The following is a 27,853-nucleotide window of genomic DNA, read 5'->3' as shown; positions in this document are numbered from 1 at the left end:
GAGTACATTTATATATATGTTTAAGCCAGAACGTCTTTAATAATCCTATAAACCACAGAAGCCACTGGCTGAACGGAAAACAAATTAAAAATAATTGCTAATGGAGCCAAACTGTAAATTGGAGGGTTTCAGCTGCACCTGCTGCTCTGAGAGATGAAACATTAAACCAGCCGATATAGCAGGTCCTCACTATTCGCCACAGTTTGGTACAAAATGGCTGAGGTCCGTCGCCTCGGCATCATGTTCAGCTTATCTCCTCTGTGTCTTTATTTGGATTGTCAGCACCTTCCCATCTCCGTTGCATCGTCTCCAGACAGATTCATGTTCTATAAATCACTGTCAGAGGCCGGATTATCCTGGGAGGCACATGTTCAGCCACTGCTTCCACGACTCTGTGGGTGATGATAAATGTGGCAGGACTCATAAAAAGCTCAAGGCTTTATGGGGAAATGGATTTTGTTTTTGTTCTGTCGGAGATGAACAGCAGCACTAAACGCTGCCGCTGGGCTGCTGCAAACAGCGGAAAAACACAAATGTGAGCAGCTCTGTTAACTTTAGTTCTATTTTCCTTTAGTTGTTGTTTCTGTGTAGGAAGCAAATTAAACAAAGCTGGGGAGATGAGAGTCTAAAGCTAAACAAAATCCACTGATTTGGGGATTAAGAACACATATATAAACAAAGAAAAGAATGCTGCACGTAGGAAAAAAACTGCAAGTAAAGAAAAGCTGCAAACTAGCTCCGGCTAATGCAAAGGATCTCCAGCCTTTATGGTAACATTGTCAAATTTAACTTTGCAGCATCTTGAAAAACTATTTATTTTGGTTTGTGAGGAACAACAAGTACGGGCAGCGCCGAGTCCGACCAAAAAGAAATGAATTGTATGGATGAAACTAATTATTTTTAAACACCAACAGGCCATAATGAAAATGAGCTTAAATGCGACAAAACTGACGAGTATATTTTTCAATATTTACTTGACGCCTTCAGCCACACAGAGCTGCTGTTTTACATCCCTTACAACCAATATTCGTTCAAACTTCGACCAAAGTGGAGATTTCTAAACGTTTTCAGCCTGGATGTTAAGTCGGATTATAATGTTTGACATTTCAAGGTCTGTCACAAATATTTCTTCTTCGTTGAAAGACACATGTGAGTGTTGGTTATACACTTTTGTAATTTTACTTCTTTATTTTCGTAATGGTACGACTTTATTCTCGTAATGTTAATTTATTCTCATAATTTTACTTCATTTTTGTAATGTTATGACTCTATTTCTCGTAATGTTAATTTATTCTCGTGATTTTACTTCTTTATTTTCGTAATGTTACGACTTTATTCTTGTAATGTTAATTTATTCTCGTGATTTTACTTCTTTATTTTGGTAATGTTACGACTTTATTCTCGTAATGTTAATCTATTCTCGTGATTTTACTTATTTATTTTCGTAATGTTACGACTTTATTCTCGTAATGTTAATTTATTCTCGTGATTTTAGTTCTTTATTTTCGTAATGTTACGACTTTATTCTCGTAATGTTAATTTATTCTCATGATTTTAGTTCTTTATTTTCGTAATGTTACGACTTTATTCTCGTAATGTTAATTTTCTCCTCGTGATTTTACTTCTTTATTTTGGTAATGTTACACCTTTATTCTCGTAATGTTAATTTATTCTCATAATTTTACTTCATTATTTTCGTAATGTTACGACTTTATTCTCGTAATGTTAATCTATTCTCGTGATTTTACTTATTTATTTTCGTAATGTTACGACTTTATTCTCGTAATGTTAATTTATTCTCGTGATTTTAGTTCTTTATTTTCGTAATGTTACGACTTTATTCTCGTAATGTTAATTTATTCTCATGATTTTAGTTCTTTATTTTCGTAATGTTACGACTTTATTCTCGTAATGTTAATTTTCTCCTCGTGATTTTACTTCTTTATTTTGGTAATGTTACACCTTTATTCTCGTAATGTTAATTTATTCTCATAATTTTGCTTCATTATTTTCGTAATGTTACGAATTTATTCTCGTAATGTTAATCTATTCTCGTGATTTTACTTATTTATTTTCGTAATGTTACGACTTTATCCTCGTAATGTTAATTTATTCTCGTGATTTTAGTTCTTTATTTTCGTAATGTTACGACTTTATTCTCGTAATGTAAATTTATTCTCATGATTTTAGTTCTTTATTTTCGTAATGTTACGACTTTATTCTCGTAATGTTAATTTTCTCCTCGTGATTTTACTTCTTTATTTTGGTAATGTTACAACTTTATTCTCGTAATGTTAATTTATTCTCATAATTTTACTTCATTATTTTCGTAATGTTACGACTTTATTCTCGTAATGTTAATCTATTCTCGTGATTTTACTTCTTTATTTTCGTAATTTTACGACTTTATTCTCGTAATGTTAATTTATTCTCTTGATTTTACTTCTTTATTTTCGTAATGTTACGACTTTATTCTCGTAATGTTAATTTATTCTCGTGATTTTACTTATTTATTTTCGTAATGTTACGACTTTATTCTCGTAATGTTAATTTATTCTCGTGATTTTACTTTATTTTCGTAATGTTACGACTTTATTCTCGTAATGTTAATTTATTCTCGTGATTTTACTTCTTTATTTTCGTAATGTTACGACTTTATTCTCGTAATGTTAATTTATTCTCGTGATTTTACTTCTTTATTTTCGTAATGTTACGACTTTATTCTCGTAATGTTAATTTATTCTCGTGATTTTACTTCTTTATTTTCGTAATGTTACGACTTTATTCTGGTAATGTTAATTTATTCTCGTGATTTAACTTCTTTATTTTCGTAATGTTACGACTTTATTCTCGTAATGTTAATTTTCTCCTCGTGATTTTACTTCTTTATTTTGGTAATGTTACACCTTTATTCTCGTAATGTTAATTTATTCTCTTGATTTTACTTCTTTATTTTCGTAATGTTACGACTTTATTCTCGTAGTGTTAATTTATTCTCGTGATTTTACTTATTTATTTTCGTAATGTTACGACTTTATTCTCGTAATGTTAATTTATTCTCGTGATTTTACTTTATTTTCGTAATGTTACGACTTTATTCTCGTAATGTTAATTTATTCTCGTGATTTTACTTATTTATTTTCGTAATGTTACGACTTTATTCTTGTAATGTTAATTTATTCTCGTGATTTTACTTCTTTATTTTGGTAATGTTACAACTTTATTCTCGTAATGTTAATTTATTCTCATAATTTTACTTCATTATTTTCGTAATGTTACGACTTTATTCTCGTAATGTTAATTTATTCTCATAATTTTACTTCATTATTTTCGTAATGTTACGACTTTATTCTCGTAATGTTAATCTATTCTCGTGATTTTACTTATTTATTTTCGTAATGTTACGACTTTATTCTCGTAATGTTAATTTATTCTCGTGATTTTACTTCTTTATTTTCGTAATTTTACGACTTTATTCTCGTAATGTTAATTTATTCTCTTGATTTTACTTCTTTATTTTCGTAATGTTACGACTTTATTCTCGTAATGTTAATTTATTCTCGTGATTTTACTTATTTATTTTCGTAATGTTACGACTTTATTCTCGTAATGTTACTTATTTATTCTCGTGATTTTACTTTATTTTCGTAATGTTACGACTTTATTCTCGTAATGTTAATTTATTCTCGTGATTTTACTTCTTTATTTTCGTAATGTTACGACTTTATTCTCGTAATGTTAATTTATTCTCGTGATTTTACTTCTTTATTTTCGTAATGTTACGACTTTATTCTCGTAATGTTAATTTATTCTCGTGATTTTACTTCTTTATTTTCGTAATGTTACGACTTTATTCTGGTAATGTTAATTTATTCTCGTGATTTAACTTCTTTATTTTCGTAATGTTACGACTTTATTCTCGTAATGTTAATTTTCTCCTCGTGATTTTACTTCTTTATTTTGGTAATGTTACACCTTTATTCTCGTAATGTTAATTTATTCTCATAATTTTACTTCATTATTTTCGTAATGTTACGACTTTATTCTCGTAATGTTGATCTATTCTCGTGATTTTACTTATTTATTTTCGTAATGTTACGACTTTATTCTCGTAATGTTAATTTATTCTCGTGATTTTAGTTCTTTATTTTCGTAATGTTACGACTTTATTCTCGTAATGTAAATTTATTCTCATGATTTAAGTTCTTTATTTTCGTAATGTTACGACTTTATTCTCGTAATGTTAATTTTCTCCTCGTGATTTTACTTCTTTATTTTGGTAATGTTACAACTTTATTCTCGTAATGTTAATTTATTCTCATAATTTTACTTCATTATTTTCGTAATGTTACGACTTTATTCTCGTAATGTTAATCTATTCTCGTGATTTTACTTATTTATTTTCGTAATGTTACGACTTTATTCTCGTAATGTTAATTTATTCTCGTGATTTTACTTCTTTATTTTCGTAATTTTACGACTTTATTCTCGTAATGTTAATTTATTCTCTTGATTTTACTTCTTTATTTTCGTAATGTTACGACTTTATTCTCGTAGTGTTAATTTATTCTCGTGATTTTACTTATTTATTTTCGTAATGTTACGACTTTATTCTCGTAATGTTAATTTATTCTCGTGATTTTACTTTATTTTCGTAATGTTACGACTTTATTCTCGTAATGTTAATTTATTCTCGTGATTTTACTTATTTATTTTCGTAATGTTACGACTTTATTCTTGTAATGTTAATTTATTCTCGTGATTTTACTTCTTTATTTTGGTAATGTTACAACTTTATTCTCGTAATGTTAATTTATTCTCATAATTTTACTTCATTATTTTCGTAATGTTACGACTTTATTCTCGTAATGTTAATCTATTCTCGTGATTTTAGTTCTTTATTTTCGTAATGTTACGACTTTATTCTCGTAATGTTAATTTATTCTCATGATTTTAGTTCTTTATTTTCGTAATGTTACGACTTTATTCTCGTAATGTTAATCTATTCTCGTGATTTTACTTATTTATTTTCGTAATGTTACGACTTTATTCTCGTAATGTTAATTTATTCTCGTGATTTTAGTTCTTTATTTTCGTAATGTTACGACTTTATTCTCGTAATGTAAATTTATTCTCATGATTTTAGTTCTTTATTTTCGTAATGTTACGACTTTATTCTCGTAATGTTAATTTTCTCCTCGTGATTTTACTTCTTTATTTTGGTAATGTTACAACTTTATTCTCGTAATGTTAATTTATTCTCATAATTTTACTTCATTATTTTCGTAATGTTACGACTTTATTCTCGTAATGTTAATCTATTCTCGTGATTTTACTTATTTATTTTCGTAATGTTACGACTTTATTCTCGTAATGTTAATTTATTCTCGTGATTTTACTTCTTTATTTTCGTAATTTTAGGACTTTATTCTCGTAATGTTAATTTATTCTCTTGATTTTACTTCTTTATTTTCGTAATGTTACGACTTTATTCTCGTAATGTTAATTTATTCTCGTGATTTTACTTATTTATTTTCGTAATGTTACGACTTTATTCTCGTAATGTTAATTTATTCTCGTGATTTTACTTTATTTTCGTAATGTTACGACTTTATTCTCGTAATGTTAATTTATTCTCGTGATTTTACTTCTTTATTTTCGTAATGTTACGACTTTATTCTCGTAATGTTAATTTATTCTCGTGATTTTACTTCTTTATTTTCGTAATTTTACGACTTTATTCTCGTAATGTTAATTTATTCTCTTGATTTTACTTCTTTATTTTCGTAATGTTACGACTTTATTCTCGTAATGTTAATTTATTCTCGTGATTTTACTTATTTATTTTCGTAATGTTACGACTTTATTCTCGTAATGTTAATTTATTCTCGTGATTTTACTTTATTTTCGTAATGTTACGACTTTATTCTCGTAATGTTAATTTATTCTCGTGATTTTACTTCTTTATTTTCGTAATGTTACGACTTTATTCTCGTAATGTTAATTTATTCTCGTGATTTAACTTCTTTATTTTCGTAATGTTACGACTTTATTCTCGTAATGTTAATTTATTCTCGTAATTTTATTTCTTTATTTTCGTAATGTTACTACTTTAGTCTCGTAATGTTAATTTATTCTCGTGATTTTAATACTTTATTTTCATAATGTTACGACTTTATTCTCGTAATGTTACTTATTTATTCTTGTAATTTTACTTCTTTATTTTCGTAATGTTATGAAAAATTTATTTCTTTAGAAGGGTGGTGATTTTTGTGTATTTTTTTTAAATTCATGAACATGGGCGATGCAAGATGGTCATATATGGAAGGCCACAATGTATAAAGAAATACTTGAGTTCTGACTTCTTTCTAGGAATTCTGAATTTAATCCCAGAATTCTGACTTTAATAACATAATTCTGTCGCTTAGTAAACTAGCTCCACCTGCCAGCGGCCAAAATCATGTTTGCCTGCGAGTTTCGTCTAGCCTCGATCAATGCCTCAGGCCCTAGAACTGGCGGGCCAATCACAATGCAGAGATGTGTTTTGAATTTCTGGATGCAGAGTGGGTGGGATTTTGAGGGCGTGACGACAAAGCTGCGCGACGCTGGAGAAGCACAACAAGGAAGATGGCAACAACTATTGAACAGTTCTCCTTTGAATCAGCTTTGGAATCAGTTCTGGAAGGATTAGACTTTGGGGTTTTCATTGAAACGTGAGCAGGAAGAGGCTCTACGCTCATTCATCTTTAAAAGGACGTATTTGCCGTTTTACCGACAGGTTGTTTATTTACGCTCCCCCACCAGCTTTCTGTCACGCTTCCTGCGTCACAGTCAGTTGCGCTCATTGGTCAGAGCGTTGGCCAATAGGCATAGACGTAGTTTCGAAAACAACGGGTTGTTCTCATCAACAATCTTCTGATGTCTCATTCATCGGGGCCAGACTAGATTACACATTTAATCTACCATTTAGTCTGGTTTATCAGACTAAGAATTCTGACTTTTTCTCAAAATTCTGACTTTTTCTCTTTTTTAGGAACAGGCCCACTAAAAAAAAGTAAGCAGATTTTTTTTTAATTGAATTTACTTTAATATGAGAAAAAATTAAGAATTCTGAGGAAAAAAGTCAAAATTCTAAGAATAAAGGCACAATTCTGTAGCCTCGTGAGACCATCCTGTTCTCGCGCGCTTTCAAGGTTTCACTCGCAGATCAGTATGGCTAGTTTCTGTTAAATAAAATTTGGAGACGTTCACCAAACGAACGTCCAATCAGCGTTGGCTTTGAGGCGGGTTGAGGTTTGACGCAACGAGAAGCGCGACAGTTCAGTCTAAAGAACATGGCGGCTTCAGCCGATGAAACTAGCGTTAGCGTGGCTATCGAGCAAGTTTTATTGGAATTACAGAGTATTTCTTCACTGAAAGAAGAGCAAAACACTGCTCTGGAGGCTTTTCTCGGAGGAAAAGATGTTTTTGCTCTTCTCCCGACTGGTTTCGGCAAGAGTAGCCTGGCTTGTGGTTGTGTTTTCGTCGTCGCTCTGTTAGTACGTCATATGCTTCGTTGATCTGATTGGTTTATTTGGCCCGTCTATCACCAACATAGGCCAATCAGCTAACCAGTATTTTCGCCCCTTCCCAAAATTACTTCAACGGAAGGTTTCCAGATGGATATGCAGAGCAAATCCATCTGGCGGAGTCAGGTTAAGAATTCTGACCTTTTCTCAGAATTCTGAATTTAATCTCAGAATTCTGACTTTTTTCTCTTTGTTAGGATTAGGCCCACTAAAAAAAAAAGTTGGCAGATTTTTTTTTTAATGAATTTATTTTAATATGAGAAAAAAAGGAAAAAAAAATCTGAGATTAAAGTAAAAATTCTAAGAATAAAGGCATAAATTCTGACTTTTTTCCCCATAGAAAAATATTAAACAAAATAAAAAAATTTTAAACTTTTTTTCCAGTTGCCCCAATCCTCCTCAGTGCCATTGAAATAAAGATAATGAATTAAAGTGTATAAAAAAAAAACAAGTAAATATATTATAGAGTATAAAAAGAACAAATAATAATAAAAAAATGTTTAAAAATAAATACAATTACTTCAGTTTATCTTTAAGAAATAAATACAGTCTATATATTTTAAGGGGTCAACAGTCTGTAAGGTTATTTTTAGGATAAACGCTCTAAACTAGTTGATCAAACTCTTATCTACAGAAAGACAAAGTTTAAATCAGCTGGACTTATTCTGGACAAGGAACCAAGTCTGTTCCTCCATCATTCACAGCGAACATGACGGTCGGCGCCGCTGCTGGTATTTTAAAGTCAGGGCTGGTTTCTCCGATTGGTTACTTTCTCTGATCATTTTAGACGAGAAGCATCAGTTTATCAGTAGGCAGTAATGAGCTGGCTGGTTTCCGTCTGCTTCTCCGCCTCTAGACATAAAGAGTTCATCGAAAGGGAACAATTCGCCGCCTCATCGTTACATGTATCGGCTCCGGCGCCATCAACACCTTTTATTTGCTGTTAGACTGAATAATAAGACACTATGGCTTTAATTTAATAAAAGCAGAGGGGTAACAGGGGGACAGTACTTGTTGTTCTTATTCTTGGCTCTCTGTGAAATCCACTTGTGGTAGTATGATGATTTGACTTTGTAGCAATAGAAGAGCAGCAAGACAGCAGGGAGGACCACGAGGAAGCCAAAGAGCAGACCCACCACCAAACCCACTTGACCTGTGGAAACAAACAGAGACACAAACACGGCTTTAAAACAACCGTATCAAACAGAAACGAAAAGAAACATCTCTGAGAGTAACAGGGTCCATTTCAGACAGGCCGCTCCGATGTGCTGTGAAACCCAACATATTAAACAGCTTGCTCTGTGTGAAGCGAGGTCAAAGTTCAACATGGGTAAACTTTGATATGATGAATAAACGCGTGACAAACGGAAACCAGGGCTGACCACTATATAGCGGTTATGGCATTTTAAGCGAGGGTCAAAAACGTCTAGAGGATGACAAAGTACTGGACTTGAAATTTCCCACAATGCACCTTGAAAAGATGCATTACCAAATTACCGATTGTTAGCAATTCAACCCATGTTTGAAAAACCTGCGTTAACCCGCTATTTTCAGCGGGAAAGAGGCTTTAGGTTCTTATGCACATAAAGCCAGATGCCTGCTTCCCTGTTCTTTTCCTCGGACAGCTTGGAGAACTGGATGAAATCAAGATGGCGGATGGGTTTTCTTTTCTTAATAAAGGTAGAGAATCTCCGTGCGGTGTGTCCCTGGCTCCTCCTGGTCCCTCTGTCCCATCAGAAAATGCTTTTTCACAAAGCAAATCATCTTCGATTGGTTGACAATCAGCGTCCGACAGCAAAGGTTCTGATTTTCCGCTAAGGAGGCGTGTAGCACATGGGAAGCTTCAAAACTCGCATTTTGACTTTGAATGTCAACTAGATATGTTTGATGTTTAAAACACATTTGGTCGCAACGTGGCATAAACAAAACAAAAGCATGAAGAGCTAGGAGTTTAGAGATAAAAAAAAAAAAACTAACTTGTCCTTTTTGCATATTTCTGGTTTAAACATTTTATATTAATTATATTACTGCAATCCCAATAAATAAAAGCAACATCAGAATAAAGCGTATTGACTCACTGTAGCTCTGCACCGGTCCGCTGTCCACGCTGCCGCCCAGTCCAGGCTTCTCGCAGAACGGCGGCGCCCAGCCTTTGTTACAGTGACAGTTCCCGTTGCTGTTACACACCTGCAGAGGACGGACACAAGGCAGGGCTCAACGATTCACACTTTATCATGCGAGTCTCTGGAAATGAACGCTGCTGATGAACAATTCATTTAAATTTGGTAATGATCAGATCATGAGCCAGTTTTAGCTATAGGGGAACAGTAGCAGCCATTCAAAATGGTCATTTCCAGTCAAACGCCAGCCGAATGGCAGCAACACTTCCAACAATTATCCCCTCCGACTTCCAGCCACTGGCCTTCTCCTGGGCAGCCATATTTTTTTACTATGACTTTTTCACTGAATTACAGGGTCTGACCAGGAGATGGCGCTTCTCTTTAGATCTTAATGTCCACAAATCATGACAGAAAGAATATTTTAGTACAAATATTGATGTTTACAAATAATTAAAGGGGACCAGCCAAGGGCCAGCCTAGGATCAGCCAAGGCCACTCTATAAAAGCTCTAGAATTTCTCAGAAGTATGGAAGTAAATCCGTGTCGCTGGGATTTGAATTAAAAATGCCACTGAAATTTAAATGTATGTTTGTTTTAACTGTTTCAGTGTTAAAATATATTCAGAACACATTTTAGACCTAAAAAAAATGTATTGTCATTATTTCTACACAGTTGAAATTTAATTTATTTTCTCTTCAAGCTAAAAATTCACATTACTATTTCAAAGTGATTAAATTTTCAATATTTATTTTTCAGTTTAATTTTTCAGTGTTAAAAAAAATCTGTATATAAAAAAATTCAACCTCAATATTTTCAGCCTCCTGAGATTCAACTGGCTCTATTTCACCGTCTTAAATTCGGCGTCTAAAGCGTCACGTCGTGTGACTAAGAAAACGTAACGGGATTGGCTGGGTGTTGGACGCCACAATCCATCGCTAATGTCTGTGACCTGAAGTAACCCTTCCCTTTTTACACTGAATTTAGACGCCGAATTTAAGACGGTGAAATAGAGCCGGTTGAATCTCAGGAGGCTGAAAATATTGAGTTTGAATTTTGAAAGGTTGAATTTTTTTATATGCAGATTTTTTTAACACTGAAAAATAAATATTGAAAATGTAATCACTTTGAAATAGTAATGTGAATTTTTAGCTTGAAGAGAAAATAAATGAAATTTCAGCTGTGTAGAAATAATGACAATTATTTTTTTTTTTAGGTCAAAAATGTGTTCTGAATATATTTTAACACTGAAACAGTAAGTACAAACATACAACATTTAAATTTCAGTGCAGAAGGATTCAACTTTATTTATTCTTTGGGATAGATAAAGTTGAGTCTAAGTCTAAGGTAAATAACCTTAGGATTTGCAGGGGTCAAAACCTTTTAACTGCTTACAGCTTTTAACAGGTTTCTCTCTCACATGTTTTGTGCTTTTTGATGAATTTCTATGTAGGATGAAAACCTGGAGAAGCTCTTGTGTAGCTTAGTTCCCCTTTTAATTAACATGCATATAAATTGGCCTCCAAAAGCCGTAGGATCAAGAGTTAATATTAAATCAAAATACACTCTAAGACTAGAGCATGGTCTGAGCTAGGAGGAGGGAACATTTATATTTAGACCATTCCTTGCCTTAAGTCATTTCCATTATGCATGTATTGTTAGACAGGGACAAAAAGAGGACAGGCATCATATAATAACAAAGAGGAAAGAAAAGGTCGGAGGTTTTCAGTTTTACTCATTATTCAGAATCCTAGTTTATTAACTTGGTTAGCGTCAGAGCTTCATCTCCCCTACAGTGAAACAGAGGAGGAGAAAAATCAAGGTTTTTCTAATGTTTTTAAATCATGAAATCTCAGCTTTAATTGGCGAGGGTTGAAACGAGCAGAAGAAAAGCTTAAAACACAAAGTAGGTCATGGAAAAAGGGCTTCAACTGATTCATCTAGATGGCACAAAGGAAGCATGTGATCTAAAATAAAACATTTATATCAGTTTCTACTGTAGGTTTTTTGGAAACAAATCCTTCACAGAAATCTGTCCTTATTACACATTCTACTTAGATTGTTATTAGATGCTGGTGAAGATTCTCAGTCATTCAGGTCAAAGTCATTCAAAAACAATCCACTGGACATTATTTCTGTTAGAAATATTTTATTTATACTCCGTTTGTGTTTCATGGGTTGTGTTCTAATGAACTATTATGATGTATAATGTGTGATTCATCTTTTATTAACTCAGCCTCTATTAACAGCCTCTATCACATGTTTCTTCTAAACATGTGTTCTTGGAACAATTCAGTTTTAAAATATGTGCTGAGGTTTAAAGTAAGATCATTGTGTTTCCCTTTCCCTTTAGTTAAACCTCAGCTGGTGTAATTAGGGACACCCCCTTTTCTTCAATAAATGGCGAGCAGAAAGCTGAAGACTGCAGAGTGGGTTGGAGATTTGTAAACTCTGCAGTCTCCTTCCTATTCTCCTCGCGAGTAACTAAATTAATTGTCTCTGTGCTTTCTTTCTTTCCCTGTATGTATGTATGATGTTTTAGGTGCTTAGACCTGACAGTTTCCAAGTTTAAAGACGTTTTGTTTCCCATCCAGGAAGCTGTTTCAATTCAAAATATCAGAAATAGCGTCGAGTCGACTTTGGAATTGGGGTCGTTTGGCTTCTTTGTTAGCCTGCAATGCCCCATACCTGTCTATGTCTCTGAAAGGGGGGTCGTTAGAGGGAATTGTTGGCCTGGCTGAATAGGGGAGGTCTTCTGTTCCCCTGTAAAGGGGGATTATTCGCCTGTTGGTATTTAGAAAAATAGTTTCATCCAGAGAATTCATTTCTTTGGGGTTGGACTCGGTGCTGCCCCAACCTGTTGTTCACCTCATACCAAAAGAAATAGTTTTTCCAGATGATGCAAAGTTAAATTTGACACTTTTACCACTTGATATAAAACTTATAAAAAATGAAGTCTAAGGAAGTTTTAATCCAGAATTGTAGAAAAATGTTCCTTTAATCGGGTAGTGCAGTAAAGCTTCTGGCCTTAACAGTTTTCCTGCATTACTTTACTTTTATACTTTTTTTTTTAAATGGTACTTTTACACTTTTGGTTGCTTAAAACTCTTAAATTGATCCTCTATCTTCTACAAAAGTCCTTTTTAAACAGCAGGATTTAGACTTCTACACTGCAAAAAAGGAAAATCTATACAAGTGTAATGAACTTGAATTAAGTATTTTGGTCTTATTATGCTTGTTTTTCAATGTTTTTTCTTAGTAAGACTGAATATTGTTAAGATTATTTGACTTGTTTTAAGAAAATTCATTTTTTTAATCCTACCTAGATAATAAAATTAATTCTTTCGCTTAATTCTGTGACATTTCTGCTAAAATATTAATTAAAAAAAACGTTTTGATGTTTTTGTGTATTTTTCCCATACATTCACTACAGCTAAATAATGAAATGAATTCTAGCTAAGAAAAACAGTTTTAAGCCTTTAAATGAACTGGTATCAAGTTGCCTTGTTTTTAAGCCTGTTGTTTGCTTGTTTTGAGCAATAATTGGTTAGAGGACATTTAATTCTAAGCAATAATGACTAATAAATGAGAATACATTGCTTAAAATAAGAGAAAAAATTTTAACAAGTAAAAGAAGAAGTAGATTTTTCTACTTGATTTAAGTTTTTTTGGATGCTTACTACTCGGATATTATGTTCTTGTTTTAAGAAATCTTACCAAGTCTCATTTGCTTGCAGCACTGGCAGATTATTTTGCTCAAAATAAGCAATTATTCACTTAAAACACAATTTTTTTTTCTTATTTTTTAGTTGTCTTATTTTTTTTGTTGTGTACTGGAATAATAAACAATAAACAATTTTAATCTAGACAAGTCATTTTTTCTTAAATGAAGTGCATTTATTCTTGGATTTAGTAGGTAAAAGAGACATTTTGTGAATGGAACAAGACAATTTACACTTAAAATAAGAAAACACAATTGCATTTTCCTATTTCTAGTGCACGTTATCTAATTATCTTATTTTAAGAGTAAAAATACTAATTCCGTTGGCAAACTATCTTATTTACCTGCTCAAATTAAGGGGAAATACATTTAATTTAAGACATTTTTACTTATTTCTAGATTGTTTTTTCATTGTAACTTTGCAAACGGGTTTAGATCATTTACATTTAAAAAATGTGGAAAAAATCAAAATCTAGAGTCAATTTTTTCTTAAAATAAGTGCATTTGCTCTTGAATTAAGGTAGTAAAAGAGACATCTTGCCAATGGAACAAGGCAGTTTACACTTAGAATAAGAAAACAGAATAGCATTGTTTAATTTCAAGTGCATATTATCTAATTATCTTATTTATCAGAGTAAAAATACTCTTTCCACTGGCAAACTATCTTATTTACCTACTCAAATTAAGGGGAAATACATTTAATTTAGGACATTTTTACTTATTTCTAGATCGTTTTCCAGTGAAAAAAGGAAAAAACATCTGCAGACTCTCATTTCAAGAGCATAATATCTAAATCTCTTATTTTAAGGTGAAACCAACTCATTCTGTTGGCATATCACCTTATTTATTCACTCAAATAAAGAGTATATACACTTATTCTAAGAAGGTTTTACTCTTTTTTAGATCGTTTTTGCATTTTATTTTTAAAGATCCCTCAGGGAACTTTTAATGTTGGCTACACTGGAAAAACGATCTAGAAATAAGTAAAAATTCTTTAAATTGAATGTATTTACCCTTAATTTGAGTAGGTAAATGAGATAGTTTGCCAACGGAATCAGGATTTTACTCTTAAAATAAGATAATTAGATAATATGCACTTGAAATAAGGCAATTTAATTGAGTTATATTATTTTAAGTGTAAATTGTCTTGTTCCATTGGCAAAATGTCTCTTTTACCTCCTCAAATTAAGGGGAAATACATTTAATTTAGGACATTTTTACTTATTTCTAGATCGTTTTCCAGTGAAAAAAGGAAAAAACATCTGCAGACTCTCATTTCAAGAGCATAATATCTAAATCTCTTATTTTAAGGTGAAACCAACTCATTCCGTTGGCATATCACCTTATTTATTCACTCAAATAAAGAGTATATACACTTATTCTAAGAAGGTTTTACTCTTTTTTTAGATCGTTTTTGCATTTTATTTTTCAAGATCCCTCAGGGAACTTTTAATGTTGGCTACACTGGAAAAACGATCTAGAAATAAGTAAAAATTCTTTAAATTGAATGTATTTACCCTTAATTTGAGCAGGTAAATAAGATAGTTTGCCAATGGAATCAGTATTTTTACTCTTAAAATAAGATAATTAGATAATATACACTTGAAATAAGACAATTTAATTGAGTTCTATTCTTTTAAGTGTAAATTGTCTTGTTCCATTGGCAAAATGTCTCTTTTACCTCCTCAAATTAAGGGGAAATACATTTAATTTAGGACATTTTTACTGATTTCTAGATCGTTTTCCAGTGAAAAAAGGAAAAAACATCTGCAGACTCTCATTTAAAGAGCATAATATCTAAATCTCTTATTTTAAGGTGAAACCAACTCATTCCATTGGAATATCACCTTATTTATTCACTCAAATAAAGAGTATATACACTTATTCTAAGAAGGTTTTACTCTTATTTAGATCGTTTTTGCATTTTATTTTTAAAGATCCCTCAGGGAACTTTTAATGTTGGCTACACTGGAAAAACGATCTAGAAATAAGTAAAAATTCTTTAAATTGAATGTATTTACCCTTAATTTGAGTAGGTAAATGAGATAGTTTGCCAACGGAATCAGTATTTTTACTCTTAAAATAAGATAATTAGATAATATGCACTTGAAATAAGGCAATTTAATTGAGTTATATTATTTTAAGTGTAAATTGTCTTGTTCCATTGGCAAAATGTCTCTTTTACCTCCTCAAATTAAGGGGAAATACATTTAATTTAGGACATTTTTACTTATTTCTAGATCGTTTTCCAGTGAAAAAAGGAAAAAACATCTGCAGACTCTCATTTAAAGAGCATAATATCTAAATCTCTTATTTTAAGGTGAAACCAACTCATTCCGTTGGCATATCACCTTATTTATTCACTCAAATAAAGAGTATATACACTTATTCTAAGAAGGTTTTACTCTTTTTTTAGATCATTTTTGCATTTTATTTTTCAAGATCCCTCAGGGAACTTTAAATGGAGGCTATACGCCATTCTACACTGTAAAAACGATCTAGAAATGAGTAAAACATGTCTTAAAATTAATAAAAAATTCCTTAAATTAAGTGTATTTACCCTTAATTTGAGCAGTTAAATGAGAACGGAATGAGCAATTTTACTCTTAAAATAAGATAATTAGATAACATACACTTGAAATAAGACAATACAATTGTGTTTTATTATTTTAAGTGTAAATTGTCTTGTTCCTTTGGCAAAATGTCTCTTTTACCTCCTCAAATTAAGGGGAAATACATTTAATTTAGGACATTTTTACTTATTTCTAGATCGTTTTCCAGTGAAAAAAGGAAAAAACATCTGCAGACTCTCATTTCAAGAGCATAATATCTAAATCTCTTATTTTAAGGTGAAACCAACTCATTCTGTTGGCATATCACCTTATTTATTCACTCAAATAAAAAGTATATACACTTATTCTAAGAAGGTTTTACTCTTTTTTTAGATCGTTTTTGCATTTTATTTTTCAAGATCCCTCAGGGAACTTTTAATGGTGGCTACACTGGAAAAACGATCTAGAAATAAGTAAAATTTCTTTAAATTGAATGTATTTACCCTTAATTTGAGCAGGTAAATGAGATAGTTTGCCAATGGAATGAGTATTTTTACTCTTAAAATAAAATAATTAGATAATATACACTTGAAATAAGACAATACAATTGGGTTTTATTATTTTAAGTGTAAATTGTCTTGTTCCATTGGCAAAATGTCTCTTTTACCTCCTCAATTCAAGAACAAATGCACTTATTTTAAGAAAAATGACTTATCTAGATTTGGATTTTTTCCATTCTATAAGCTGGGAGGTCAAATTCCTTATTAAATCAGCCTTATCTCATGGTAAAGAAAAAGATGGCCTCAGCCCCTTCTCTCCAAAACGTGCTTACAGACTCATAAACTATGCATGCTCCCTTCTTATCTGCCCCAAGCCTGCTTGTACTGTTCTAATGAATAGTTCATCACCGCTGCGTTCCAGTCATCTATTTTCCTGACTTTAACAACAGACTTGGTGAAAAGCTCTGCAGAGCTCTACCTTTTGCCCAAGGACACAGCGAGACAACAAGATTAGCTGGATGTGCCTGGAAACTGAGCATGTTTCATGACGCATCGGGGATTTCTGCGTGTCTGAGAGTGTGCGGTTACCCCATTGCCGTGGCAATTTGCAAGGCAGGACTCCAGCTCGGTAAAGGAGGCGTTTTGGCATCTGCGGTCTCTGCACACCTGTAGGAACACAAGCAGAAAGATCCCAGAGTTACGAAGCTGACGGCAGACACTCCAGCAGGCTTTGATCAGCCGTCTGTTTGCACCCCGGGGCTTCGGGGAACAACTTGTACGCCTGAGGGGATCAGGAAATTAAACCAGCCTCTTTAATTAAACGACTGCTTTCACGGATACGCTTTTAGAACTTGTAATGGTGTTTTTATATCAATTTACGACAGAAAAGATTCTGTTCTGAGAAACGCAATTAGAAAAATGGGTTTTTATGCTTTTATTTCTCAAAAAAAAAGTGATACAGCTTCAGTATTTTCCCTTCAGCTTTATTCAAGCTGCCTCTGATCACAGTGAAAGGCAGAGAGAGTGAAACAGTTAGCAGGAAAAAACACCAGAAACGTCCATGTTCTGATTAAAGAGGGTATCCTGCTGCACCTCTCTCTCATTTATGTGCCACACTGCAAAAAATTAAATCTAAATAAGCCATTTAATCTTAAAATAAGTGTGTAACATAATCACTATGGTATTTTATTTTCTTATACATAGTACATTCCAGTGTAGAGATAACAAACTGTTTGGTAGAACAGTTATTATTTCTTTGGTGATATTATTTAAAATCTCCACTGGTTAAAAATGATGCTGTGTATTAAAATGCTGGGGGGGTTTTTTTTGGCGAGGAAAAAATTAGTTAATAAAAAGAGGCGTGGGCGTCGGCGTGCGCAGCTTGACCAGAGAGGAAGATGCACACTGTCAGATCTGTGCAGCGGGAGTTTTTGGTCGGTTGTAAGGGTGTAACTAATAATGGTTTTGTATCGATGCATCGATCCAACAGCCGACGATCCGATGCATCGACACGTCCGCAAAATAATCGATTCATGTTTTTTTTTTTTTCCTCCGGTCAATTTTATCCATTTGCTCCTCCTGGGCGTAATTCTCCTCCCGTGTTGCGGTGGCGCTAAACCTATTTTGCCCTCCTACCTTGCTTCCTGGTTATACTCTTACAGCAGTGTGTCGCAGTGAGCTTGACACAGACATTTTTGATTTTTAACATTGTTTTGTCTTTTGCCTCCCGGCAGGAAGTCATCCTGCAAACTGGATTTTTCGGACCTTCTCTCCCTGGAAGGATCAACTAAGCTTCAAACTGAGCTGAGGTTCCAAACAGGAGGTTTGGATCCACTTTCAACAAGAGATTGTTTGAGCTTCACACTGAGAAAGGGATTCATCTCCTCTACGACCCGTTCAAGTACCGCAGGAAATCTGAGTGGCAGTCAGCTTTCTCCTTTCACCTACAAACAGCCGCATTCTGGGTGGGCGGACCCTCCACCGAATCAGACAAACACTGGAACTACCGCACACAGACGGGAGTCAAAGCGTCAACAACTTCTCTGGAAACGTGAGTCAGCTACCAAATCCTCCTCTTCAAGTTCACAAATCAAATTTCCCACTGAGCCTGAACTAACCGCTGTGTCTTCCCCTCACTTTTCAGTTCCGGTTGAGCAGTGTTCAGAGCAACACTGGACTCTCCGCACCATTTTCTAATAAACATGTTAAACCTTTTCCCTGGTCTCCCTGTTTGGTCTTCTGCATTTGGGTCAGAACTTTAGTAAAATCATGACAGAAACGACACTAGCTACGTTTACATGGACACAAATAATCGGATTGAAGGCCTGGTCAGATCAAAAATGTTTCATGTAAACATGTCAGACTGAAGATTCTAATCCGATTCGGTCCGATCGGAAATAAATTTAATTCCGAAAGAGAGAGGTGGTTTTTTCCGATCGCCATTCCGATTGGCGTCCATGTAAACACCCATTCGGATCTTAAGAGTAAAATAATCTTCACTGCGCATGTGTGCAACGTCAGCGTGACGTTTTTCCGCCTTGTCAACAACAGGAAACCACCGGTCGCTCTCGCTCTCGTTGTGAACAACATGGCGGGAGGAGTCTAGGAACGCCGACTTATACACTCAAGTTCATTTAAAGCTGCAGGAATTTATCCTCCTCCTCTTCCTCTTTTCTCTCTCCACAGCTCACTCGCTCTCCCACGCCGGTTCAATCGCTCATTCTCTACATTTTCTCTCGGACATTTCGCTGCCAAGCGCTTTTTTCCTCCTCTCTCCGTTTTTCTTTCCGCTCGCTCCGAGCGCATCGTTTGTCAGGCCTCCCAAAAACCAGACGCAGACAGAACTGCCAAGTTTGGCAGGAAGTTCTGCGCATGCTTAAAAGATTTAATCTGATCCAACGCTTGGTACATGTATACACACGTCATGATCGGATCATTTCATTTAGTGTCCATGTAAACAGAGATTTTGAATTTCCGATCAACCAAGGTTTGGATCGGATCGGGGAAATTTTGCGCATGTAAACGTAGCTAGTGTCTAGGAACGCTATGGACAGCGGAAACATGCAAGAGGAGGAGAGTTAACTGGCCTGCAGAAGATAACGGAAAAAACCCCACAGATTTTAAGACAGGATTAAAAAAAATAAATAAAAAAATAGACAATATGGTCTGATAAAAAGAACATTTATATACACGTTTAAGCCAGAATTATCTGGCATTTAAATATTATTTCACTCCGACTTTTTAAATAATATTTGAAAAACAAACATTTTCACAGACCTTCAGATCAGAGGGTTATTTTGTCTGCAGTGCTAATATTTATATGCAAATTTTTAATACATTTGTATTGTTTTCAACAACAAAATAGATTTTGCAGAGCTGTGTGAGTGACTGGGTGATTACAGGCAGAGGCTTTGTGAGCATTTATTTCAGAGAAAAGCTGAACTCAATATGATGACTCAGAATTCATCACGGTGGACGGCTGATGGTATTATGTGCTGCCTATTCATTATACATCACTCATGCAGCAGCAGACGGGCCTCGGAGCGCCGGCTGAAATGGAATTTAAAAGGGGTGGATTCTGATGCAGAGGAAAGTTAAAAAAGGACAAACATGAAGCACAACGCATGGGAAATAGATGATAAATTTATTTAAATTTAACAGATACCAGTTATTTTGTTGTTTTTAACATTAAACAATTTGACCCTACTAGGTTATATTTAGCTAAAACCTTTAGCTCTAATTTGCATGTTGCATTATGAATGAAAAATGGCAGAATAATGTTAATTGGACAAAGAGCTAAGCTCCACAGGGACTTGTGACATTTCGGTCTGCATGAGGTAGACTGATAAAGAACCCTTGTTGTTTACTCATTAGAGAGAACAGGCAGCTTATAGCTAAGAGAATGCTGACAAGCGTCCGTTATCTTTGGCCCGTAGCAAACATCAGAACCTGTAGGGGAATAAAAATTTGAATAATTTGTTAATTAGCCGAATTTGCTTGTCAGTCTGTCTGTTGATGAATGTGGGCAGAATGGCTTTTAAAAATGCAGCCTTCATGTTTGTCTGGACTTTTGTTAGATGTGCCACAATTGTCCATTAATGGATATTTTTCTGTAATGTAATGCAAGGGCGTAGGTTTGATTTCAGCTTTGGTAGGGACAATATTCTTCAGTGTCATTGGTCCTTTGCAAAAAATATGCATGCTCTTTTTTATGCTTAAAGGAATAGTACACCCAAAACATGATTAGCCTTCATTTTCTACTCACCCCCATGCTGAACAACACTCTGGAGTACTTTTTTGATATCTCAAATGCATCTGGAGATCTGGGAGGCTTCTTGCTGTCTGCTGACATTCAAATAATGGAGGTCTATGGCGCCCGAGGCAGAAAGGTCCATAAAAGTCCACAAAAAACGTGTCAATATTCTTCCATACTGCTCGTCCAATGTATTTGGACCGAGCTGAATGTGCTGGTTTGGTCTGCCGGCTTCCGTAGCGTCGTGAGCGCGCATGTGCGCGCCTTCAGGAAATCCTATACACTACTGTTTATGCTCTAAAAACATTCTAAATGACTTCGTTTCGAGTAAATTCTGGACGCTACCCACTCAGGACACTTGGATTACATTGGACGAGCAGTATGGAGAAATATTGACACGTTTTTTGTGGACTTTTATGGACCTTTCTGTCTCGGGCGCCATAGACCTCCATTATTTGAATGTCAGCAGACAGCAAGAAGCCTCCCAGATCTCCAGATGCATTTGAGATATCAAAAAAGTACTCCAGAGTGTTGTTCAGCATGGGGGTGAGTAGAAAATGAAGGCTAATCATGTTTTGGGTGTACTATTCCTTTAATGTGAGCTTCAGGGCTCATTTTGCTTAAAGAGAACAGCAGCATTTCTTGCTACATTAATACAAATCTTATAAGCACTACATGCTCTAGATGCTGTTTATCAATATTTAAAGCATCACCGGCTCTGATGAATGTGGAATTAGGACTTTTTCCACTTTGAAAAGGATTGCATTTAAATTTACCTGCTACTAAGACAGTGTCTGTTTAAACAAATATAGTCTAAATATGTGGATTTATCTTGTGTTTTCTTCTGAAGATATAGAATTGTGCAGAGGTAAAACCCACTCTTATTTTTTTATCTAATATGCTCTCTCTGGATCATGCAAAATAATACATTCAAGGGACGGCAAATAAATGTATTGTATTTACATGTGAACTGGAACTAGAAGAGGAACTGACACTGAGCATTTAAAATATTATTATTAGAAGTTGTACATCTGGGCTGTAGTTACTCTGTGGCTGAAACAATTAATCATATTAACCATATTTAAATAATTGTGAATTAATTTAGTAATTGATTAATCGTAAACTGGAGTATAGGGCCACTAAAATGTGCCTTTAGCCGACAGAGCGACCCACTTAGAGCAGGAATTATACCAAGAATGTAAAAAAATTTTAGCATTTAAGAAGTAAAAAAAAAAAAAAAACATTTTTAAACCAATAACATTGACATAGAATATTGATGATGCTTTAAATACATTTCTATTTCCCACGGTTCCTAAATGCATCCGTTGGGATTATTTTGCCAGGCATGAAAGCTTAGTCATCATTCCACACCACTTCATCTAAGCCCCGCCCCCAAAACAAGAGAAAATGAGTTTAAGTTGATCACTAACGTATCAGCTCTACTAACGGTGGGCAGTTATATAGTAAAACTAATGCCAGGTATTGATCTGGTAAATTGGTCGGCTAGTTAACCCAGTTAGTTACTGGTTAAAGTTGTATGAAAAGGGTCACAGATAGAAGATCTAGTGGAACTAATTCTACATCCGAGATACTGTAGTTAAAGTTGTAGGAAAGCGGCTGTTCCAACTGTTGCATTTCCGAATTCTCCCAGTGGTGCCCGACTTTACACGAGTGAATAAAGTGAATGTGATTGGTCGATTATCAAGGGGGCGGGATTGTTGTGGCGGAAGGTTCGCAAGCAAGTTTGGTTGTGGCCGGTTTGTGGGAAGCATCTTGCTAACCAGTTAGCATCTTAGTGCTAGCAGGTTCCCAATGGGAAATTCCATTGGGACCAAGTAGCACTAAATTGGTGACTTAGAAACGACGCTGTCAAGGAACGCTATGGACAGAGGAAACATGCAAGAGGAGGAGAGTTCAGTGTCGGAGGTCGTGGATGAGTCTCCTCCGTCATCCATTTTTTATTTAGAGGAGGAAAGCGGGGATGAAGATGTTGTGGAAGAGGACGCCAGGGTGGCAGAAGTTTGGTTTGGTGTAGAAGGCTTCCAGCCGTACATGTTTGAGCCCTTGCCTCGCAACGCTGCCAGTTCTGTTAGCTCTACGCCTGCCGAAGACACAGACGTCCATCCCCGTGAACACTGGGACGGAACTCAATGGGAAAGGAAAGGATTCTGGTTTCAACCGTTGCGTATATTAGCTGCGACATTTGAATCAAGATGCTATGACCGAAAACATTTGATTGACAGATGACCGCTGATATATGATTGGCTGAATTTAGGTGTTCAGGCTGACGTAGAACTAACTGGCCTGCAGAAGATAACGAAGAAAACACAGATTTTAAGACAGGATTTTTTTTTTAAATACAAATTTTTCTTAACTTTTAGGACAATATAGTCTAATAAAAAATACATTTAGATACATGACTAAGCCAAGAAGATTTGAAATTTAAATTACTTCCCTACGACTTTAAGTACCTTAAGGAGAAAAAGGAACATCATTACAAGTTATGAATCAGCAAGGCAGCAAATCTCTCCGTTCCTCTTTCCCTGCCATTCCAAAAAAGTTAAAAACAATCCACTGGACTTTGTTTCCAAGTTTGAAGGCGTTTCGCTTCCCATCCAGGAAGCTCTTTCAATTCAAAATGTCAGAAATAGCGTTTAGTTCCAGACTTTATAGAGTGGACCAACAAAGCCTGGTTTTTGTTTAGAAAACATGCAAATAGAAACAGATGAACGGGTCCCCCCCTTTGGAATGGGGGTAGTTTGGCTTCTTTGTTAGCCTGCAATGCCCCATACCTGTCTATGTCTCTGAAAGGGGGTCTTTAAGTTTGGTTTTTCTTTCTTATCATAGATGGCTTCCTTCAGGCCCCTCTCAAACCACCTGTCTTCTTTGTCCTAAATGTGAACATTCTGGTCCTCCAAAGAATGTACTTTGTCCATCAGGTGTAGATGTAGCGCAGTGTCTTGTCCAGAGGAGGGCGCTCTTCTGTGTTGGGCCATTTGTCTGTGGAGAGCTTATTTGGTTTCTCCAATATAAAGATCAGATCATTCCCCACTGCACTGAACTGCAGACACCACTCTGCTCACAGTAGGTCTGTTTTTTCTTTTTTCTTAGGATGTACTCTTTCTACTCTTTCCCTGCCAGACATATCAGGCATTATAAACTTGTAAACTTGATTTTTATATCATCTTATTTTTGAAGCTTCTATGTAAGCGATTACAAATATGTCCCAGAAGACATTCCGGTATAATTGAAATAAGTTGCATCATATTTGCTTTATCTCGCTCCTTGCTGCTCCTATTGCTGCTTGGCTCAAAGACGAGGTTGTTTTAACTCGACGTTTTCCTCCCTATCCTGTTATTCCTTTAGTGAAGAATATTATATCAACACCAAACTGATAATATGCATTTTTTCATCATGGCGATCCAACGACCAACCCGTCCGTGGAGGATCAGGAATCAGAAAGGTGGAATAACTCTTTTTTTTTTTCACTTTTACCCGATGTATTCCATCATCCAGCTGCCATGCACGTGGGCATTGTCAGTTTCACTATAGCTCTGGTGAATTTCAATGGTGAAGTCCTCTGGAAATCTTCAATAATTGTTGTTGATTGCAGATGTGTCTAGTAGTTCCCATTGATTTAGCTTGGAAAGCGGGGAGAATGGCGCTAGGCTAACCGCACCGTGACGTCACTGCTGGAAGATGGCAGGAGGGAGGGGTTACTATATTTGGGCAAAAATGGCCGCTCCTCTGTGATCGCAACGAAAATGATAGTTTTTATTTTTTCATCTGATTAACACTAAGTTAATTAAATTACCACAAACGTATTAGTTTTAGGTAAAGATAGTGATCCATTGATTATTCCGTGCTGACCGGACTTTTCTTTAAGTTCTTTCCTAGTTACAGTTAGATCCTGTTTTCCCTGGTTATTCTTTGTTCCCCCCTTTTTAGTTGCGCCTGTCCACATCTGCTCCCTATTAGCTGATTAGCCGATTTATTGCTTGCTTCTCCAATATATACACCTCCTGTACAGTTGCTCTCTGCTGGATTTTCTTCATTTTTCCTGCATTTTTCTCCCAAGTATCTCCTGGTTTTGGTTGTTAAGTCTCCTGTCTGAAATCACATCCATCATGGCGATTCGATTCAGTATCGATTTCCTGACCCAACAATTCGATTATTTTCGATTCTATTAATTGGTTATTTTATTTTATTTTTTTACCTTACAGGCTAGACAATGTTTCAAATTTGAATTAAGTCAATGAAACTGTAATATCGTTATGCATTTTATTCGAGGAACAACAGCAAATAACAGAAGTAGCGAAGTTGTACTCCACCTAGGCCTATAAACCTCATTCACTTCTGGAACCCGAAATAGTCCCACAGAAATGACTTGAACCCGTGTGTACGTCATCTTCTTTTTCCTCCGCCACCTCTGTCTTGCCTACCTCTTCTTTCAGCTCCACTATCTCCGCCATGCCTCTCTTGCCTACTTATTACGTGAGTATGTGTGTGCAAGCGGAAAGGGGGTAGTGGCTAAAGGAAGTGAGGTAGGAGGGAATTAATTAATGCAGGACGTGGCGCTCTATTATTCCTTTCCCACTGGTCGAAAAACCACTTTAAACCGGGCTTTTAGTGACAGTGGGAACAGTGTGTCTACCCGGGCAAGTGACTCGTGTAAAATCGCTTTGACCTGAAAAATTACGTGATATCATTGAGAAGGCAACAAACTGACGTCAACACACCGCGTCAGTCGCATATGATCTAACAACTCTGTTTACATTTGATAAACATGGAGCAGCTCTGGTGAGAGGGATTCAGACAGATAATACAGAGAAACAATAACGCACACTGACTACTGGCTTCTTTACATGTTGCTCTCCATTGTTTACTTTCCTGATTTCTATCGCACTGGTGACATCATCAAAGCTAACCCAACGTGATGGTGTCATCAGACACGCAGCTGCCAGCGAGGGTTTAGACCGGCTTTTTATTGCTAGTGGGAAGGGAGCTATATTCTGATTGTTAGCGGGTCGACCCATGTTTGAAAAAGACGGGTTAACCCGCTATTTTCAGTAGCAAAGAGGCTTATGTTAGACAAATGGGCTAATGGCTACCAGAGACAAGGGAGCTATTACAGAGGCTTTCTGGATCTCCTTTAGAAGCCAGATATAATGAGCAGATCAGAGAACATGTAAACAATAATGTCATTTTAGCGTTTTTGAAATATTAGTTACTTTAGAAAGGAAGTTGAAGACATGTTAGCCTCTGGTCCTGCTAGCATTGGTATTAGCGTGCGGTCGATTGGTTTTTAAACAGACTAAAAACAAACAAAAGCTGAATTATTTAAATGGAAACACGTTCCCTGATCCTGCCAAACCTGTTCCCAGTGGTTACCTGGAAGGTTTAGCATGTTGCGGCTAATCTGCACGTGGATTTAGATAAATTCAATTCTATTCAGTTTATTTCTATAGCTCCAATTCCCATCATGTCATCTCAGGTCACTTTCCAGTTCACCAGATCATCCAGTCAGATTGATTCAAAGTTTTCTATCTAAGGAAAACCAGCTGATTGCATCGACTCATTGACTCTTCAGCAATCCCTCACACTAAGCATGCTTGTAGCGACAGTGGAGAGGAAAAACTCCTTTTAACAGGAAGATAAACACTCAGTTTAATTTCAAAGTCAAATTTAGATTATTTTTCACATTTTAACGCTCATCTGACAACCCAGTTATCTAGTAATATGAAATGAGCATCAGGTCTAAACATTTTTAGAATAGGGTCGTATACCAACCTTTCCCTCGCCACACTTTGTGCCGGTCATGACCAGCCCGGGGTCGGGGAGGTCACCCTGGCCATCCTGGGTGCTGTAAACGTACGTGCCGCGGCACTTCACCTCGATGCCGCCCGTCTTGACGGTCGTGTCGATGGAAACAGCGTTGGTGCCTTTGGGCTTCTTGGCAGCACTGTGACACTGAATCTTTCCACATTTGGCATCACTGGATAGAAACACAAACAATTTCAATGGTTTGTGATAAAAATGAATATGGAAAAAAGGAAGATCCATATAATGTAAACGTGTAATGTGAAAATGTTAATGAGGATGCTTGTGGAGTAGGATTTTAAATCAAATTTTTAATAGAACAAGTACAGTAAAAACAGTAAATAAACTAAAAGTCCATTTGAAATTATCATTAATTCAAACAAGTTGTGAGATAATTGAGAGGAAAACATAATGTTGACGGAATACGTTTTTAAACACAGGTTAGTGAGTCCGTCAGTTAGAAACAACTCCTCTATCGGTCACATGACTTTTTTTGACACAACACGGATTTGCTCTATGGGATCGACGCATGCACCGACGCCGCTGGACCCATCTCTTGTCATGCACCTCTGAATTTTTCCCTTTTTTCATTTCAGAAAATATGAACTTCAGACTTTTCACACACAAATAAATCATTACTTTTAAACTATGAAGGTAGATTTGTTTCTTTATTATTCAATGAAAAAAAATGTTGCTTCAATCAAAAAATATATTTTTAATAAAAAAAAATCTTCACTTCAAAGAAAAAAAACTTTTCAATCAAAGAAAAGAAGTATTTTAATGCAAAAATATATTTGAGACTCAAAAAAATACATTTGAACACTGCTTTTCTTTGATTGAAAATGTTTTATTTGATTGAAGTGCAGCCTTTTTTTGCTTCTGTCTCCTTGAACCCCAGTGGGCCTCAGCAGATGGCCGCTCACACTGAGCCTGGTTCTGCTGGAGGTTTCTTCCTGTTCAAAGGAAGTTTTTCCTCTCCACTGTCACTACAAGCATGCTTAGTTTTAGGGATTGTATTTGAGTCAATGAGTCGATGCAATCAACTGGTTTTCCTTAGATAGAAAACTTTGTATCAATTTGACTGGATGATCTGGTTGAACTGGAAAGTGACCTGAGAGGACATGTGTTGTGAATTTGGCGCAATATAAATAAACTGAATTTATTTGAATAATTTTTTGTTTAAAGCAACACTGCAAAAACAATCTAGAAATAAGTAAATATTTCTTAAATTAAGTGTATTTCTCCTTATTTTAAGTAGGTAAATGAGATAGTTTGCCAACGGAATGAGTATTTTTACTCTTAAAATAAGATATTTAGATAATA

At 35.2% G+C, this 27,853-nt stretch overlaps 1 protein-coding gene across 1 annotated transcript in view; it reads right to left on the bottom strand.

The window, feature by feature from the left end:
• Positions 1 to 27,853, bottom strand: part of adam19a (ADAM metallopeptidase domain 19a) — a gene marked incomplete at its 5' end in the record, with an annotated part of 138,998 nt that overhangs the window by 22,890 nt on the left and 88,255 nt on the right. The window contains 4 exons of the mRNA XM_038299364.1: positions 8,580 to 8,721; positions 9,647 to 9,755; positions 17,047 to 17,124; positions 26,501 to 26,705. Of these exons, the coding sequence (XP_038155292.1) occupies positions 8,580 to 8,721; positions 9,647 to 9,755; positions 17,047 to 17,124; positions 26,501 to 26,705 (534 nt within the window). The remainder of the gene's footprint in view (positions 1 to 8,579; positions 8,722 to 9,646; positions 9,756 to 17,046; positions 17,125 to 26,500; positions 26,706 to 27,853) is intronic.

The sequence above is a fragment of the Cyprinodon tularosa genome, unplaced genomic scaffold (genome assembly GCF_016077235.1).
Source record: "Cyprinodon tularosa strain WSP-4 unplaced genomic scaffold, ASM1607723v1 ctg427, whole genome shotgun sequence".
In the NCBI taxonomy this organism is placed as follows: domain Eukaryota; kingdom Metazoa; phylum Chordata; class Actinopteri; order Cyprinodontiformes; family Cyprinodontidae; genus Cyprinodon; species Cyprinodon tularosa.
This window is presented reverse-complemented; position numbering and strand designations above follow the sequence as displayed.